Raw genomic sequence first — 17701 nt, 5'->3', positions numbered from 1 at the left:
AACTATTTCCAAACCTAAGGTTTTGCCTTGATTATAATTTCACGGATCACCTTCATAAAGGCAGGTATTGTCCAACAGTAGCCCAGGCACTGTCTTCAGAGGAGGAACGTAAAAAATCTGTGATTCTCTTTGCACTGAAACCGCAACATGGTCTGTAGGCTGAACAAGCAAAGTCAACCCTGTGCGACTCAAGCGAAGCGTGTGTAATGCTTTCATAATTAATATCGTTGCAGCTGCAAACATGAGCTGAATTTGGTCCGACGTGTGGTAGAAGACACAGTCTTACCACAAGTACTACTGTAGGCTTTCAGTATCATCTCATTAATATTTCAGACAGGTAAAAATATCATTAAGGAAGAATTCTCTGTGTGATGTGCCAGGACAGTTTGTCCTCAGCTGTAAGCAGAATAGGTTTGAACTGAGTTGTAAAATAGTCAACAGATAAAAGAATTGCCCCTGGAACATTTGATTAATTAAGACTATATTAAAAATCGGCAATAAAATAGTGACACGAGCATTGAAAGAACCCAAATGGAGCAACAGCATAATGTCTGTTGAGACTAGTCTGGAGTACAAAATGCTTTGAAGTGCCTCTTGCACTCTGTTACTTCAGGCTTTGAGGCATAGAGAAAGCAATATATTATCCTAAAACCATGACATTTAAAATGTTCAGTTAAGCAAAAATGTATATCTGCCATCTTTATTTTAGGAGAGAAGAATTTGGGAACCTCAGTTTTCCTTATGGAGACCTGATTTTCAGAAAGTATGGTATACTTGCCACCTGAAAATTAAACCGTCACAAAATGGGCCGCTTCAGCATTGCTTTTGAAAATTTGAGCTCAAGTGAATGTGTTGTGTGCAATTCCAGAAGACCACCCCTGCAGATAGATCCTGAAAGACAGACTAAATATGAAATTAATTTATATAAATACAGAAAGGGACTGAGGTTAGGGAAAGAGCATTTTAAGCAAACAAAGTATGCTTTGTTCTGTAGCAAGCGTTGCACATTGTTTACACTTGCTGAGTGTATACAAGACTGCCTGTGGGCCCAGCAGATGTCATATGTTTAAACTTCGAGATCATGGATGTCTGAAGAATTTGCTATTGCCATTCAATCCTAAACCAGTGGTAGTTTGAGTGAGAGGGTCCAACTGCTGCTCCTCAAATAGTTGGAGGATCTATGAAAGTTGAGTGCACCAATGGTTTTTATAGAAGGAAAATGTTTAATACTCATTGGTTCAAAATTAAAAATTTGAAAAGGGGAGGCTTGTTTTGAATTAGGAAAACCGTGCAAAGTCAATTAATGTGTCAACTCATTCTCCTTAGGCCCTAAATATAGAAAATATGTTCTTAACATAGTGTGTTCCACTGATCAGTTTTTGTAAGCCTTTCATAATATGAATGGGTAAGGTTTTTTTTTTTCCCAAATCTTTCCTATGCTGGCAGTCGGATCAAGAGGAGGATGGAGATCTAAAGGCACAGGTACAGAAAAGAAGGTCCCAGATGTTACTAAACTATGTTGAAGGTGTTCATATCTCTCAGCATGTTATTATCAGTTCTCTGTGAAGAAATGTATAGAAACAGCATTTTTTATCCTTTCAATATTGTGTCCCTTACCTTTCCCTTTCTTTTTCACTTCTTTCAGAATAGTCTGATTAAGCGAATACAGGGTGAAAATGTGTATGTCAAACATAGTAATCTTATGTTAGAGGTTGGTATTGGTATATACCAGTGCATGTGCGTACATGTGTGTTAGTTTTAGTGGTAAACCTGTGAATCTGCACTATGATGCATGAACTGTGTATTCCCACCTGCTAATAAATTAAATAGATATTTTTTCTCAGATTATGGTGACTTCTCTACCTAGTTCTTTAAATATATATATCTATATGCGTGCGCGTGTGTGTGTGTGCATCCACGCGCATATGTGTGTTTGTTTGAAGCCTCTTTATCAGGTGTAAATTATAGTGATATGGATAAATTCTAAGAGTATTTTTATGCTCACTTGTATGAGATATGCTGTGCTGTTATCTTTCAAAATATCACATTTTCACAGAGTGTTGTGTTAGTGCTGTGCTCCCTGGTTCCCTAAGATGTTACTTTCTTCTTTACTAACTTACGTGTTTTGCCTCTAAAATTTGGATGGCTTAAGATGTATAACAAATTGCTGTCTTTTTTTTTTTAATTATCCAGGACCTAGACAAAACCCAAGAAGATTTGATGAAACATCAGACCAATATAAGTGAGCTGAAACGAACCTTCTTGGAAACCTCCACAGAAACGTCTGTGTCCAATGAGTGGGAGAAGAGGCTTTCCACATCTCCAGTTCGGCTTGCAGCAAGGCAAGAGGAAGCTCCTATGATTGAACCACTAGTGCCTGAAGAGGTCGGTGCCATCTGAAGGGTTTTTTATTTGTGTATTCATTTTTACTTATAGTAGCTCTCAGTAGGTGCTAGAGGCCTTCCCGTGCTCCCGTTGGAGTGGGCAGGTATTCCCATTTCTCAGGACTCAGGCTTTAGCAGGCAGTTTAGAGCAAACTGTGTGCTCAGGGAAGAGCAGATAGTTTATATATAGTTGTAGTACAGAATTCACTGGAAGTGGCGTGGCAGAATTGGGTCTCTGTAAGGATGCGAAATATGGGCTTCGTTACAGCGGGCTTTGGTGAGCTTGGGAAAATTCAGCCACGCGTGAAAGGAAACATGAAGGTGATTGAGAGAAAATTTAAATAGTGGTGACTGTGGTTGGGAGCAGTGGCACAGCAGGACAGATGGGGGTACAGTACCAAGCTTGACAAGAAAATACAGAGCAAAGGGTAGAATTGTGTAGGTTTTTGAAGACGGAGAAATAGTGATGTTAATTGGAGTTACTTGGCCAATTCCGTAGGGGAATAACAGTTGCTCTAGTCTGTTAGATAACTTTTTATTGAAGATCCAGCGCTGGTTGTTACTAAGTGTGTGTATTTGCATGCAGAGTGTATGCATGAAAAAATCTTTCTCACTGTGTGCTCCGAAATGTTTGCAAGAAAACTTTCCAATCAAAATGCTTTTTCTTACTTAGTTTGTGGGTAAGTAATGAGATACAGAGCTAAGAGTGTAACATTAATGTTGCCTTACCATAGACAGAAGTTCAGAAAAAGTGGAGCATCTCTTGGTTAAAATCCAGTAGAGCAAACTGAAATCTGCTGTGTATGGTCTGCATGAAGATGAATTGTTTTATTCTGATGTGGATATCATGTTTTTGCCTCGCAGGAACCATCTTTATGGTTGCCACTTGGTTTTAGCATTACAGACCAATAAATGGTCACAAAATTTGCTTCTGTCACCCTCATGATGATGTATTATTGTAAGGGATGCATCAAGAATTGGCTGAAAATTATAATTCAAAAGAGACTTCAGCTTTCCCACCATGAAAGCCTTCCTACCATAGAGGCTGGCTTTGAAGACCCTTAACTCTCTGGGGAAAGAGAATCCCTGGTGGCAGGCAGATAACATATGTCACCTACTCGTTCCGATTAGAGTAAGGGATGTTGCCAAGAAAAAGGCCCCAGTTCCTCTCTTTCTGCATTATACCCGTCCAGTGGTTGATATTGGCATCTGACGTGCATTAGAATGGCCATCAGGTTGTATTAAAATAGCTAAAAAGCAGGCTCAGTGCCCAAAGCCTACTTTTTGGAGAGAGGGCTAAGGAGTCTTAATGTTGCTCCTAGTGTCTTGTTCACAAATCACAATGAATCCTACAACCATGTTAGTTTGGTTGTAGTTGAAAACAGGAATCTTCTTTCTCAAGAGTAAAATTCTAAGTATAACAAACAGGACGTATTTAACAATTAAAGATGGAAAGAACTGTTGAAAAGGACTGGCTAGCTGAGATTGAAACAGAGGAGTGCAAGTGAAGCAACCTTAAAAGTCTCCTGAGTTCATTTCCTTTCTTTATTACTTCACAAATTTAATACCAAACTTTTTTATTAAAATGCATAAGCAGTAGCAAAGCATTGCATAGAGTTATGTAGGCTCTAACCTGGAGAAGTGCCAGGGACAAGAGATACCCTTATCTGGTATCTTATCTTACTGGAAGAAAAGAACATGCACAAAACAATGTCCAGTTACTCTATTTTATACGCATCCAAGTAAAATAGAGCTGTCCCACAGAATCTCATCCAAATAAAAGAGTTTCAGTGAAAAATGTGAGTAGATTTGAGCTATCATTGCCTAACTCTGAGGTGAGTTCTGTCCTTAAGGGACCCTCGCTGTAGGTGACATCCAAGCATCTTTTCTGTCTCTGCTGCAGTTTGTGTGTCCTGCTGAGAAAAGGATTTGTCAGGAAAAGCTTAAGTCATGCATAGGTCAAAATCAACATCTGCTAAGAAATTCAGAGGCAGTCAGGATATACAGCACTGAGAACTAGATTATGCAATAGCTTAATCAACTCAAAAATACGAACTTAACTTAGAATTCTCTCTTTAAAAAATGGATTCAGTGCTGTTACACATAGCTTTTTAAGATTAATATAATGAAACAAGAACAGAGGAGAAAAATGCACCTTTCCAAACTGTACTTTGAGCATTTGACACGTTTGTGTTTAGTCAGTTTGACCTTAACCCTGGAGAAATAATTTGGTTTTATTTAGTTATGTAAAATACAGTTTTAAATATCTGACAGCTTCTCATAATGGTGGCCAGATAGGCGCAGAACATGAAAGTCATCATATTAACAAACTCATTAATACTGTTTGGTCTGATCTGGATTGGATTAAACCACCCACTCTAAAAATAAAAAAAATACATATTCATCTCATTGAAGTCAGTTAGGTGAGGTCATTTCTCTCTGTCTAGTTTCTAGATGTTCTGTACCTTTCTTCAAATGTGTACATTTCTCCTTGGATATGTGGAGTATATGTGTTTTAAATAGTGCCCTATCATGCCAGTGCATTTTATCGTGCGAGCTGTAGTACTTGCATAGAAACAGGCATTGCCAGCCCAGAAGCAGGGAGAATGGCAAAGGATATCTGACTGAGAAATATCTACACCCAGTCTCAAAAGGCTTAGGGAATTGTCTTACATCCTGTCTACCAACTTTTTAACTTTCCCAGTTGGTCAAGTCACAGAGATATTCTTGCTTTTCCTATAACATTGTGGAGGCACAGATGGGATAAAGATGAGTAGGATTTTGATATCTCATTAGAGAGGATAATACAGCAATATTTAGCTTGTTGCATGTGAAAAAGACTCTGAGACCTGGGTTTTCAATGATAAGCCTTGTACCCATAAGGAGAAGGGGAGACCTGAATTCTTTGCAGAGTATGTCTTCTGTCCTCTTCAACACAGAAGGTTGCAAAGGCTCAGAAAGCTAAATCCTAGGTAAGGCTGAGTGGGCTGCTCTAGGCTATTGATGGAAGCCATGAAAGTTGACAGTGGAGACAGTTAAATGAATAATCTGAGATGAAATGAACATAGTACATCCACACCCAAATATTTTTAAGTTTACTAGTTTTCTGACTACCCAAATTTTATGCTCGTGTTTGCTTTGCATTCATCTGAATGTCCTGAACAGAGAGACATTGATTTTCTTGGAAACCTCTTTGCTGTAAAATTATTCTGTTTAATACTGTTTCCTAATTTACCATGCAATTAACAGTTTGTAGAGTAGAGAAATATTGATGAGCTATTGTATAGTGTACTATATGCCCTTCATTTGCTACAACCATTTATTCCCCTGACACTTTCTTATTCATTAGACCAAAGAAGAAAGAGAAAAATCAGAAAAACTCATATTTTTGCAGAAGGGAGGTACTACATTCCTTGAATTGCAGGTAAAAACAAATCATATTTTCTTGAAACACAGTCAGATAGGCTAGCAATGATTTATTATTTTGTTCTCTTTTTTCCTTTCCAAGCCACAATTTTTTTTATTTTATTTTATAAGTTCCAAAGGCAGGTATAATCTGGGGGCAGAATTCTGAGGAATGAGTACCCTCCAGAGCTTATGTCTACCTAATATTGATTGATTTCTCTACAAGTTACAAATCCACTTGCACAGTGCTGTTTGTGGATGCTGTTTGCAGTTGTGCATGCATTTCTAGCACCAGTCTCACTGAGAACATTATAATGAATGGGGCACTCCTGTCGTTAGAATGAATTTCCCTTATACTGTCGAGTGAATTCAGATTGTACTGAGTGATGGTGAACTTTGTATTCTTATTGGTTTTTCTATTAGCCAAGTGTGATAGAGAAGAAGCTGCAGGAAGGAGAATCTGCTGGCACTTTGGTTGCTTCTCATCAAATCATTATCCAGAAAAGTATACCATCATCTGTAGAGGTTATTTTTAATTCATTCGATTTTATACTACCACATTTGCTTAGTTAAATACAGAAGTTATGGTCTTATGGTCAAATAACTGGACACTGATTGCATATTCAAAGCAAATCACACAGCATATTTGCATATGGAGGAAGACAGATATCACATTATCAGACAATGTCTTAATAGTCTGGCATTTACTGTGTTGTACTATTAAATAATGCTAAAGGCAGTTGATTTTATTTAAATAAAAGCAAGGAAATTCAGCACAGACTACAGCTACCTGCAGATGCATACTGTTCTAAAACCTCATCAAAAGTGTATTTGTGACAATTGAGAAACAGTTGAATGGGCTTTTTTGGCCTATTTTTGTAACTTGAATTAGTTTTCAATTGTAGCATTATGAACCCTGTTGCAATATAAGATTTTAAACCTCAGGATGATTCCAATAATTATTTAAATATACATTAAAAATGCTACTCTGCTACAAATTACTACAGAAATACTGTGACAAAAGTAATTTTTTTGTGTCCCCATTATATGGGCCTCTAAGGGGAGGGGATCTACAAAGGAATAAGACTTTGCCTAAGGTGAGGCTGTTTGTTTGATGACTGCTCTAAGAGGTAGAGTGGTAAAAGTTATTACATGTTCTCAAAAGAGGCAGCATTGATTTCTTGAAAGACTTCATATTTTAGTGTTCCTGAAACGTAGATAAGCCTTTAGATATTCTAATTTAGCTTTTATATCTCAAATATAGGGCACTGAGGACTGGGTTGTTATAGACAAAGTACCCTCTGAGGTAGTTGATGGTGAATCGAAACAAAAAGTGGCATACAAAGTAGTGACTGTGAGCAGTAAAGCTGGCATCCCACCCGAGATATTAAAATCCAGTACCGTCCTAATGCAGAGCTTTGAGGACTTGGAAAGTGACATAAAATCCAAAGAGGAGAATAAGCAGAAAATGTACACCCTAGGAAAGTCCTATGATACCGTTTCCGGGAAAATTTTAACCATGACAAGTAAAGTTAAAGAGGGAGAGAAACCAGTACAGCCTTCACTAGAAGCTTTTGAAAAAATGGAAAGGGAAGTGCAAGAATCTGTGAAAATCATTCCCGTAGTGGCTGAGTATGAGATCCTAGAGCCTGTCACTGATGAAAAAGCCGGGAGGGGAGCCGACATGCAGAGCACGAAAAGGAAGCTGTCCGACTCTTTAACACCTATAAAGGAAGCAGTATCGCAGTTGCAAAGTCCCGAAGACGAGAGTTTGAAAAAGACACTAAAGATGGACCAGGATTTGCAGTTACATGGTACACTGGGAAGTTTGCAGCTTGGCAAAGCAGAAGGACACCTTGACAGTGAAGCTCTAAAAGCAGGGGCGTTTGTCCGGAGAGATAAGAGCCTGTCTGAGTGGAGATATTCCAGAGAACGGCCATTTACCATTGCTACTGCTCACTATATTACTGAATCGTCTGCATCAAAAGTAGTGGTAACAAGTGGCTTTGACTTCATGCCACAGTTTAAAGATTAAAGCATGACTTCTTTTAGGCAATACCCTCACACCACCCTACCTTTCAGTTCTCTTGCTGCCTGGCTTTATCTTGACAGTGGCCAACCCAGCTTATTTTTTTTCTCATAATTTAAATCCGTACCACAGTCTAAAGCAGACATAAGGCTTTCAACCTTTCCGATTTATTTAAAGATCCATGTTACTGAAATGTAGTATTGCGCTGTGGCTTGTTAATAAAAGGAAAAAAGGTTTGCTTGAACCAGCAAAATGCCAGTGCTAACAACTATGCTTTGTAACTATTGCTTATTGTAGCCATTATGAATTTGTTCTAATTTATTTTCCCATTCTTTTCCTGTTTTCAACCTCTCCGTGCCCCTGCAGCCTTTTCTCCCTTTCCTTTGTCTCTGCCTCCAGTTTTGTCAATTAATATATCTGTGCATGTAGGTCTGCCTTTCTTCTGTGTATGACTCTACATTTCTTTGTCTATTTAGACTAAGCAGTCCAGTGGTGAAAAAACCTTGGATGGTTCAGATATCTTCAGTCTAATAGAGTCCGCCAGAAAACCAACTGAGTTCATAGGAGGGGTTACTTCTACTTCACATAGCTGGGCTCAGGTGGCTGTTTGATTCCATACATGAATGTTATCTTTGCACACTGATGACTTTTGTTTTTCTTTTGTTTCCTGTATTTATTCATAACTTAGAACCTGCTTAACTAACGCAACACATATACTTTGTGTGCCTTTTCCTTTGTTGCAATAGATCACAATAGATCCTTCACAAAGAGGAAAAAAACAGGTTTTATTTCATTTCGTTTTATTTTGGTCATTATACAGGGTGTTGTATTTTGCCTTTAGAAAACTAGCACAGTAATACCAGTGAAAACACCACTGTGACATTTCTCTTCACTTCTAAAAATTGTAATTCTTGCTTTGTTTTTCTCTTCTGCTATTGTTTCTCCTATTGTCCTTAGAGTGAAAATCCATACAGCATGAGAGAAATAAATTGGCAAAATTTAATACCCTGTTTTTATTTTCATTTACAGTACACTGAGATGAGGAACTGTGGTAAGCAGGGATGCCCACTTCTGAAATTGAGATTTTTTTTTTTCCTCTCTCTCTCCAGAGAACGGAGACAAAGACATCTCAGGAGATAGGTTCCAGTGAAATGAAGCCAGCAGCTCAGCCACAGCAGGAGACAGTGAAGAAGGTTGTTCAGGAGACTGTCGTGGTCGAGGAGAGACACGGGCTGAGTGTGCATGCGAGTGGGGATGCCGCCAAAGTGGCTGGACTTGCGCCGGATGCTCAGGCTCAGGCAGCGTCCGCTGCGGCTGCTAGCGTGAAAGGGAAGGAGGGCTCTGCTGTGACTGAGGGGGCTAAAGAGGAGAAAAGGGAGGAGGCCGAGAAAGCCCTAACCAAACAGGAAGGAATCGCTGCTGCTACTTCTCACGAGCAGGAGGAGGTGCACAGTACAACAGTACACGTTTCGGATTCTTTGGAAAGAAAAACTCATTTTGAGGTAATTTGTTAATAAATCAGTTATTTCTGCACCGAGCTGTAAATGCATGCAGTAGTGGACTAAATTCACTCCTCTCATGGAAAGTCAAATAAAGTGTGCAAAGGTTGTATGAATGTGTCTTTACTGTAGGCAATTTGTTTCTCCTCTTATTTCCTCCTTGCATGGCATCTGCAAGGCTTCTTGCTGGTTTCCATTATTGGCAATATGCCATGTATATTTTGCCTTAAAAGAGCTTTTCATGCTACACCTAATTTGGTGGCGTTTTATGTGATGGATAACAGGAATTCATCTGGCATTCTCTTTGGGAACGTTCATCAAGATTTGCAAAGTTCTCTTGTCCTCAAGGACAGAAGATGTTTTTTCTTCCAGACCTGGTACAATTGGAAATAATTTTACTATGTTTTAAACAATCCAGGTTTCTTATTTTAGCCCCACTAGCAGAATTTCAAGAATTATTTTGCACAGAGGTTAAAAGATTGAGATTGTCCTTGCTCCTTTTTCTGAGCGCTGAATGCAAGAGAGTAAGCCTAAAGAGGAATTCATTCTCTTCTCATTGTAAGAAAATGTGTAATGTTTATATCTTTTCTGAAGTTTGTTTTCATGGAATACAAGATAGTTTTAAGTACCACCAGCATTATATACACATGTACGTACCATTATAATGAAGAGATTTTTCTTTTTTCTTTTCCTAAAATGCAGAGCACTTTTTATTTGTACCCCTTCTGCTCGCCAAAAAAAAAATACTTCTCTAAGAAATCCAAAAGCTTTACTAAATGTTCCAATTGCTTTTTTTGTTCACACAGTCACCAGTTGTGAAGACTGAGACTATCAGTTTTAGCAGTGTTTCTAGCGGTGGGGAAAACCTTGAAATTTCAACCAAGGAAGTGCCAGTAGTCCATACAGAAACAAAAACCATTACGTATGAGTCATCACAGGTAAGAAATTCTGTAAAACTCAGGATCTAATTTAACATGGCCTTAAGAAACCCATGTTTCTTAACCTATGCTTAAGTGTATACCTTACTATAAACTGTTCTAAAGTGTTCAAGTATTAAATATTAGCATCAAGAGGATGTACATAAGTATAGCTTTCCTGAAGGTGACTTATATGTCCTCATGTAGGGCCTTTTGAGAACATTGGTGCAACTACAGGTTTCAAAGTCTAAATTTCACATCTATGCTTCAAGAAACAAAGGATAGATTCTTATTATGCAGTGAAATACTGACACATGATCACCCTAAAAGCAATTATTTTCTTATCATTAGGTATTCTCTTTATGAAAAATTGCACAAACAGAGTTCAGCCAATCTAGTTATTGTCTCCCCATGCTCAGAAGCTTGTTTATGATGAATGTTTTTCTCTTTTGGTTCTCTAGGTGGACTGTGGTGCTGACTCAGAGCCAGGTGTATTAATGAGTGCACAAACTATCACATCTGAAACTACCAGCACTACAACCACTACACATATCACCAAAGTGAGTCCTCAGAAAACAGGGACTTTTTTTTACAAGGATGTATGCTTTCAGAACTTTAATTCTATTTGTTTTAAAACATGGGCACATGCTTATATTCTCTGGACAACATCCAGTCTATTTTCGGTACCTGTTTTCATTCACCTGTCTTTGGGTATACTGTCTTCATTAACATAGCATCCAAGGACTTGACAACAGTCCTGAAAGGCATAAACCTTCAGGCTCTACACAAGCACAAAACATTGGTGTGCAGAGACACTTGAATTAGCTGCAAATACTGTCTGGGACTGGAAGTAGTATAGCCACATTGGCATCAAGTGGCACCCAGGAAGGAATAATTTGCCCGAGTGTGAAGTGTGAAGCCATGTTGACTTTACTACACTGCCTTTGAGTCCTGAGGTATTATCTCTGCAGAATGTTGAAATTATAAACTAATTGGGCATCATGTAGGCATAATGGGACATTCAGTTAGTTTGGATACTGCTGTTGCATTGCTGTGTTGCTGTACCCTAAGCAACTTGCCCACAGTCAGATGAAAACCTTATGGCAGAATAGACAAGTGATGTTGGGTCTTCCAAATTCCAGAATAGCATCTAAATAACAGTTCTTCCTTTCCTCCCTAAGCACAAATCCTGTTAGTACAGTGACAGCTCTCCTACCAATATTCACTGAGGACAGGATTTCATCTGTCTGGAGTGATATTTACCCTTGATAGATGTGCTATATAAAGCCCACACAGCACTGCATATCCTTCTGAAGCCTGTGGTAGGACTTAACTGGGTCTTAATATGAGTCATCTGTGTGGACATTTGTCCATTTTTTTCTTCATGGGATGAATTTGCCATTAATGCCTGTCAATTTTAACCCATCACATACAAGTATCTCTTCTGATACATGTGCAGGTTTATTAAAATCATAAAATAATCTAGGTCAGAAAAGACCTCTGCAGGTCATCTAGTCCAGCCCCCACTCAGGGCAGGCCAGCTTCAGAGCTGCTCTGATGGGGGTTCAGGGTTGCTCCTTCTGTGCACTCCATTTGAGATTGCTGCGTTTGAGATTGTTTTCTCCACTATGTTTGGATTCCTGAGCTGACCACTCTCTGAATGGGTGGGAGCACATTTTAAAGTAAATTACTGACATGTATTTGTCCTTCCCATTTAGACTGTGAAAGGAGGCATCTCAGAGACAAGAATTGAAAAACGAATAGTCATCACAGGAGATGCAGATATTGATCATGATCAGGTAAAATCTGTAAGCTGCTAAAGGCTACCTTGAAGGCTGCCAAAGAGAATATTTCTAAATATTGCCTTAAGCAATACTCTTCATACTGGCATGGCTTAAGTTAAACTGGATTGGTAGTTAAATCAGTGATGGTATATTTTATATTTTAATCATTTTCCTCATTTGTAAATTGTGTAATATCTCATGAATCTTTCCACCTTGCTACTGATCATGCATGTTCCACCTCCTTTTTGTTTTTGCCCTTTTGTGGTTTCCTTGGGATAGGCGCTGGCTCAGGCAATTAAAGAAGCCAAAGAGCAGCACCCTGACATGTCAGTGACCAAAGTAGTGGTACATAAAGAAACAGAAATCACACCAGAAGATGGGGAGGATTGACCACAGGTAAGAGGACTAGATGATTTTCCTAGGCATTTACTGAGCTGGCATGTTGCAAAGGTCATTTTCCTACCATAATTCACCTCTAACTCTTTACTTTCTCTCACTGGCATTTGCAAGTTACATTTGTGCTGGGTAGCAATTCTGTTATTTAAGTGTAAAACACATTTAGCTCCAAGTGTTTTTCTTCATTTAATGGTGCCGGTTGGAGAAACAGAAACTATTCATCTGCTTTTGTTGGCTCTCTGGAAATTCCTCATTGTCCACGCTTTGTTACAGTCTAATTTCTAGTCCTGAAGTCAAAAAAATCTCTTGTCTGCTTATATGTCATTTAAGAACAAAAGTACTTTGTTCTTAAAGGTGTGCATTTTGTTTTAAAATGCCAAGGGAAAACCTTTAGCTGCTTTTTAAATGTTCAGTGCAGATATGTTACAAGTTAAGCTTTGATTCCAAACTTGCAGAGATATGGTCCAATTTGCTTTTGATTTTTGCTTTAAACCAAGTGAATTGATGTGTCAGTATTTGGGTGTCTTGGCTTTCTTGTATTTTAAAGGACATTTTATGTTGTAAAGCAGCATTGTTTATCAGGATGAGATGATAATGCAGCTTTTCTTGTGTCGAGCTTTTTTCCAGTAAAGGCATGCTTTCCAACTGTGGTTGGCTAAACAGACATCTTAATATTATTATATTCTATGTGCAGAAACATGTCATGCATACTAACCTGCTATGCAAAAGCTGTTAATGCCAGCACCATTGCACAGACTGCTTTGATTGCTGTATGCAGAAGGAAGAAAAAAGCTGCTTGTCTAATCTGTTTAAATCTATAGCAGCATTTTATTCTTAAAAGAATACGTATTCCCTAGCATTTGGTGTAAGTAACAGAGTGTGATGCACAGCACCTTTTTGAAACCATTTTGCTCTCCTGCTTTTGGATATAGAGACCTAAAGAAAACTGAATTTCAGTATCTGTTATTTATTTTGGAAGATGGAACCAATCGTTGAGGAGTGAGTAGCTATGATTCTTCTGGTATTCTGCTAATTATTTCAGAGTCGATGTAATGTGGCTTGGTTAAAAGTCTATTGTTGTCACTAATTCTTTCCATTGGCTTCAGTGGACTTTGGATTTAAGCCAACAGTTACTTATACTGGATTAATGCAGTTATTAAATACTTTTTTTTAAACAGACAAGGTCTCTTTTGCAAGAAAATAGTTGTATCAAATAATTAACTCAATTCTCTTTCCTGCAGGAATAATTTAGATTGCATATGAATCCAGACATGCACACCAGTAGGAATACGAGAGCCTATATGGAGTCTCAGTTCCAACCTGACTGACTTGTATCTGTCTGTGGAAAATTTCAGTACAGAAGAATTGATTTTGACCGTTAATAAAGAAACTGGCAGAGATATCTTCCCATAGAAAGCAATCTGAATCAGCATCAGTTAAACAATATTGCATGAAGCAACAATAAAATTACAAAAAAGCAGCATTTTTAATTTTCTTAAAATGTCTAAGTTTTCAGCTATACCTGCACGTTCATAAACAATATAAACAGTGATCTCATGTAACACATAAACAATTCATGCCTTTCACAGTTTATGAAAGTCTAAACAAATTAAAATTTGTTAGGTGGCAAGCCTTTTGTTTACAGATATTGTAAATGAAGATTACCCCAAAATGCTAGAAGCTGTATAGGTACTGTGTATAATGTTTTACCACACATTAGATGTGCCAATAACACAGTTTATTCAGTAAACAACTTGAATCCTATATTTGTTTCAGCTGGTTTTATTACTGCCCGATAAACAATGATGAATCTTTACTCTTATCAAAATATTTAAAGGCTTACAAAGTGTGCTTTGTATACCTGACTGTACACCTTATGAGGTAGTAATGATTTTAGCATATTAACTTTAATGATTTTTGTCAGCCTTGTTCAGAGTCAGCTTCCAGTCACCCTTCACAGATCCTAACCTTGTAAATTATATGTAGTTATTTTGGAGAAAATCTGTATTTTACTTAGTTTGCAGCATTAGAAAATTATTAATCTGAAATTACCATGATGGTTTTCTATTGATTTCCCCTTTGTTCTCAGAGGAAAAAAACAACAACATCTGTTTGAGAATCTGGTCCGCGTTTACTATCTAGTTCAGAATCGAGCCTTAACCTGTACAGAACATCCACTGAAAACTCATTAGTGTTCAGCTATAATACCCACTGAAGGGATAGAGTCCATTACAGTCAGCTGCATCACAACACATGGTGAATGTATGTTTCTGCATAGTGAAATAAAAGTGGTAAATGCATCCAAAATTGTATTGTTCTGTGTCTAAAAGAACCTACTGTTTTTATATTCAAAACATTAAGCTACATTTGTAAGATATCACAGGTTTTATTCATCTGCACAGTAAACACGTTTTGTCTTCAGTGGCTGACACTACGCTGTGCAGACAGCTGGAGTTAGCAAAGGACCCAAAGGGATGACAGTCTTCACCTTTGGGTAAATGATGTTTGCAAAGGAAAAGGAATATTTGGTTTCTTCTGTTTTCTGTAGTTGTCTACTGTGTTTCACTTAGGCTACATGAATGAATGGATTTTATGGTTGCCTAGAAAGTAAAGGGCCAGTAAAGTTTGATGCAGATCCATTCTCTTTTTGTAATTTTGCTCTGAAACATGGATAAAATTCTCTCTTCAAAGCAGTCCTTATATTTCTGTTCCTTTTTTTTTGCTCCCCTACCGCATTTTGTTGATGCTTCCCTGGTAATTCAAGAGAAGTTCATAAGAATTATGACCCTTCAATCTGTATTTCATTGCAGGATTGCAAGAAATGGATACAAGCAAATTTTTCAGGACATAAAGGGCCAAATTTGCCCTTCATTGTTTACACAGGGTTTCCTCACATTGAAGTCAATGGATTTGGCTTCAGTGGAGAGCAAAATTTGACCCAGTGACTTGTTATAAATGTTTATTTTCTTAATTTAGAAAGAAAAAATAGTATATATAGAGAAAATAGACTGTAGATAATAATAATTAAAAGTTATATCCCAAGGCTTTTAAAGCTTTGCCCTTAGACCCTAAAATGTCTTCCTTCAACCAGCCATTCTTCATGCCTTTAATCCAGAATGCTAACTATATAACTTTCCCATACTGCAGTCATTGCTTACCTCCTGCCTAATAAATAATGCAAAGACTACAGTCTTGTAATCTTTGATTTACCTCTCCTCTTCCTAGTCCTTCAGATTTGTAAAAGAGCATCTATATTCTGTGCCTTCTCAGTGAAGGTAGAATCAGCTTCCTTCTGCTGCCAGTGCCCACCGGCAGTCGTAGACGGAAGAGATGCTCACCCTATTTCTCAGCAGACCACATTCCAGGTTCTTGCTACTGCGTCAGGAGCTTAAAAATAGACTCTGAAGCCATAATGATCTTCCCTCAGGTGTCCCGTATGTTGTCAGCTAAGAAACAGCATTGTATTACCTCAGAGAGATGTGAGGCTATTATATTGCCTTCTCTCCAGAGTTAGCGTTATATTTTAGCATGGCTTGAGGAGATTGCACTTTGGTGATACTGCACAGTATGTATGCTGTCTAAAGACACTGTCCCTTAAGAAGTTAGTCTCCTTGGAAAGGATGCTCACAGCTAAGAAATGGCCTAAGCATATGCAAAATACAAGAAGATCGGAGTGGACAGGCAACAACATCTCAGTGCCACTGTTGGCAGTAGACCCTTGTTTTGGGGATGGTTCCTGGGAGCGATAGTTTTGGTTTTTGTTAGAAACTGTTTCTTGGGTTGTCTGCCTAATGCTGTGCCACATGAAATAAAGAACACCTGCCTGTTTCTACCAACTATCTTTTGTCTCAGTCTCTTCTCATTTGTTGTTGATCTTTGTCCAGCTTCTTGACGTAAAACAGCTTATAAAACAAACTATCAAAAGATGTGTTATTTGAAAGCACCGTTACTAACGCAGACACCAATACAGGAGACAACCTTACATGTTACAACTGGAGTTATAACCTGAGCACTGTGAGAACTGGCTGTTCTGTATCACTGAGATACAGGATCCTGATGACTAGGCAGAGCTTAGCATATCAGGCAAGAGTGAACATAACAGTACAATCACAGCAATTGTGACCATTTTAGATACAGAAATAAATATATTATCATGGCATTCATATATTATCATGGCATTTTTAAGATCATTTAAAATCACTTAACATTTATCCCTTTGATGTATTTTAAGATTGTTCCCTCATAAATAGTAAGCAACGATATTGTGTGTACGTGCATCACAGAATTTTTTTTTAATGGACCTCTAAATCGAGATATTAGATCAAAGCAAGAATTTAACAGCTTAGTCCTATTTTTTCCCAAGGCAGATTTAGTCAGCTGGTGAGATGATATGGCTCACCTGTACAGCAATCCATCTCTGCTGAAATTATTGATCCTCATTATTTGGCAAATAAATTAGACATTGCATCCAGGCTTCAGTTTGGCAAACCTCCTATAATTCAGGAAAATCTTGAATGCAGATTTCTTACCTTAACCCAAAATAGATAGGTCAGTTGAGACTACAGGGCCCATTTCCAGCTTTCACATTTACAAGGTGTTCCCTGTCATCTCCCCTCATTACAGGCAATAATGGTGAAATAAAGAAATGCAGTCCCCCTTTTTATACAGGAGCATTTAAGGCCCAGGTTGTACAGAGCTAGGAATCAAACCTTAATTTTTAATCTTGCTTCAACTTGCATCCTAGTCTAGTCTATTTTTAAAAGTTTGTGAGATGCCTCTGGCAGTGCTGGGATATATTGTATGTGTTATTTTTTAATGTTTGTTGAACACACCAGCAGCACATAGTGCATACCCTTACCTGTATTGCCCAAACAAAATAGTGCTCAGTCAAACTGTCTGGCATCGTTTTTACATTGCTAGTTACCATCCAAACAGTCAGAGACCTTACATTAACAAATCACTATCTCCAGTCAACAAAGCTCAAACCAACACAAAACAAAAAAAACCTTTTCATTTGACTTTATACATTGTAAAGTCATTAAGAAGAAAAGTGGTATTTTCCAAGGTAGGTATGCCCCAAACTGCAGTTGACCGCTTTGAAAGTATGATCTGAGCTCTTCTTTATATTTATAGCTTTAAGGGAAATCCTTAACTGGACAACTTTCCATTCCCAAATCTTAAATCCACTTTCTCTTGAAGTGCATGGTTTATATGAAGAAAAAGAGTAACACCTGCCTAAGGAGAGGAGATTAAAAACAATTACTAGATTCTCTTTTTGCCTTCCCCT

The 17701-nt window shown here is 38.0% G+C and overlaps 1 protein-coding gene across 1 annotated transcript in view; it reads left to right on the top strand.

Moving 5' to 3' along the window:
• Positions 1-16253, top strand: part of EPB41L3 (erythrocyte membrane protein band 4.1 like 3) — a 101565-nt gene extending 85312 nt beyond the window's left edge. The window contains exons 15-27 of the mRNA XM_067290683.1: positions 1447-1482; positions 1646-1711; positions 2194-2385; positions 5734-5808; positions 6213-6314; positions 7054-7782; positions 8295-8417; positions 8928-9320; positions 10124-10255; positions 10696-10794; positions 11953-12033; positions 12298-12414; positions 13656-16253. Coding sequence (XP_067146784.1) covers positions 1447-1482; positions 1646-1711; positions 2194-2385; positions 5734-5808; positions 6213-6314; positions 7054-7782; positions 8295-8417; positions 8928-9320; positions 10124-10255; positions 10696-10794; positions 11953-12033; positions 12298-12408 — 2139 coding nt within the window. The 3' untranslated portion in view covers positions 12409-12414; positions 13656-16253. The remainder of the gene's footprint in view (positions 1-1446; positions 1483-1645; positions 1712-2193; positions 2386-5733; positions 5809-6212; positions 6315-7053; positions 7783-8294; positions 8418-8927; positions 9321-10123; positions 10256-10695; positions 10795-11952; positions 12034-12297; positions 12415-13655) is intronic.
• Positions 16254-17701: the final 1448 nt, after the last annotated feature.

This window comes from Apteryx mantelli, chromosome 2 (assembly GCF_036417845.1).
Source record: "Apteryx mantelli isolate bAptMan1 chromosome 2, bAptMan1.hap1, whole genome shotgun sequence".
In the NCBI taxonomy this organism is placed as follows: domain Eukaryota; kingdom Metazoa; phylum Chordata; class Aves; order Apterygiformes; family Apterygidae; genus Apteryx; species Apteryx mantelli.
The sequence above is the reverse complement of the archived record's forward strand: the minus strand, read 5'-3'. Positions and strand labels throughout refer to the sequence as shown.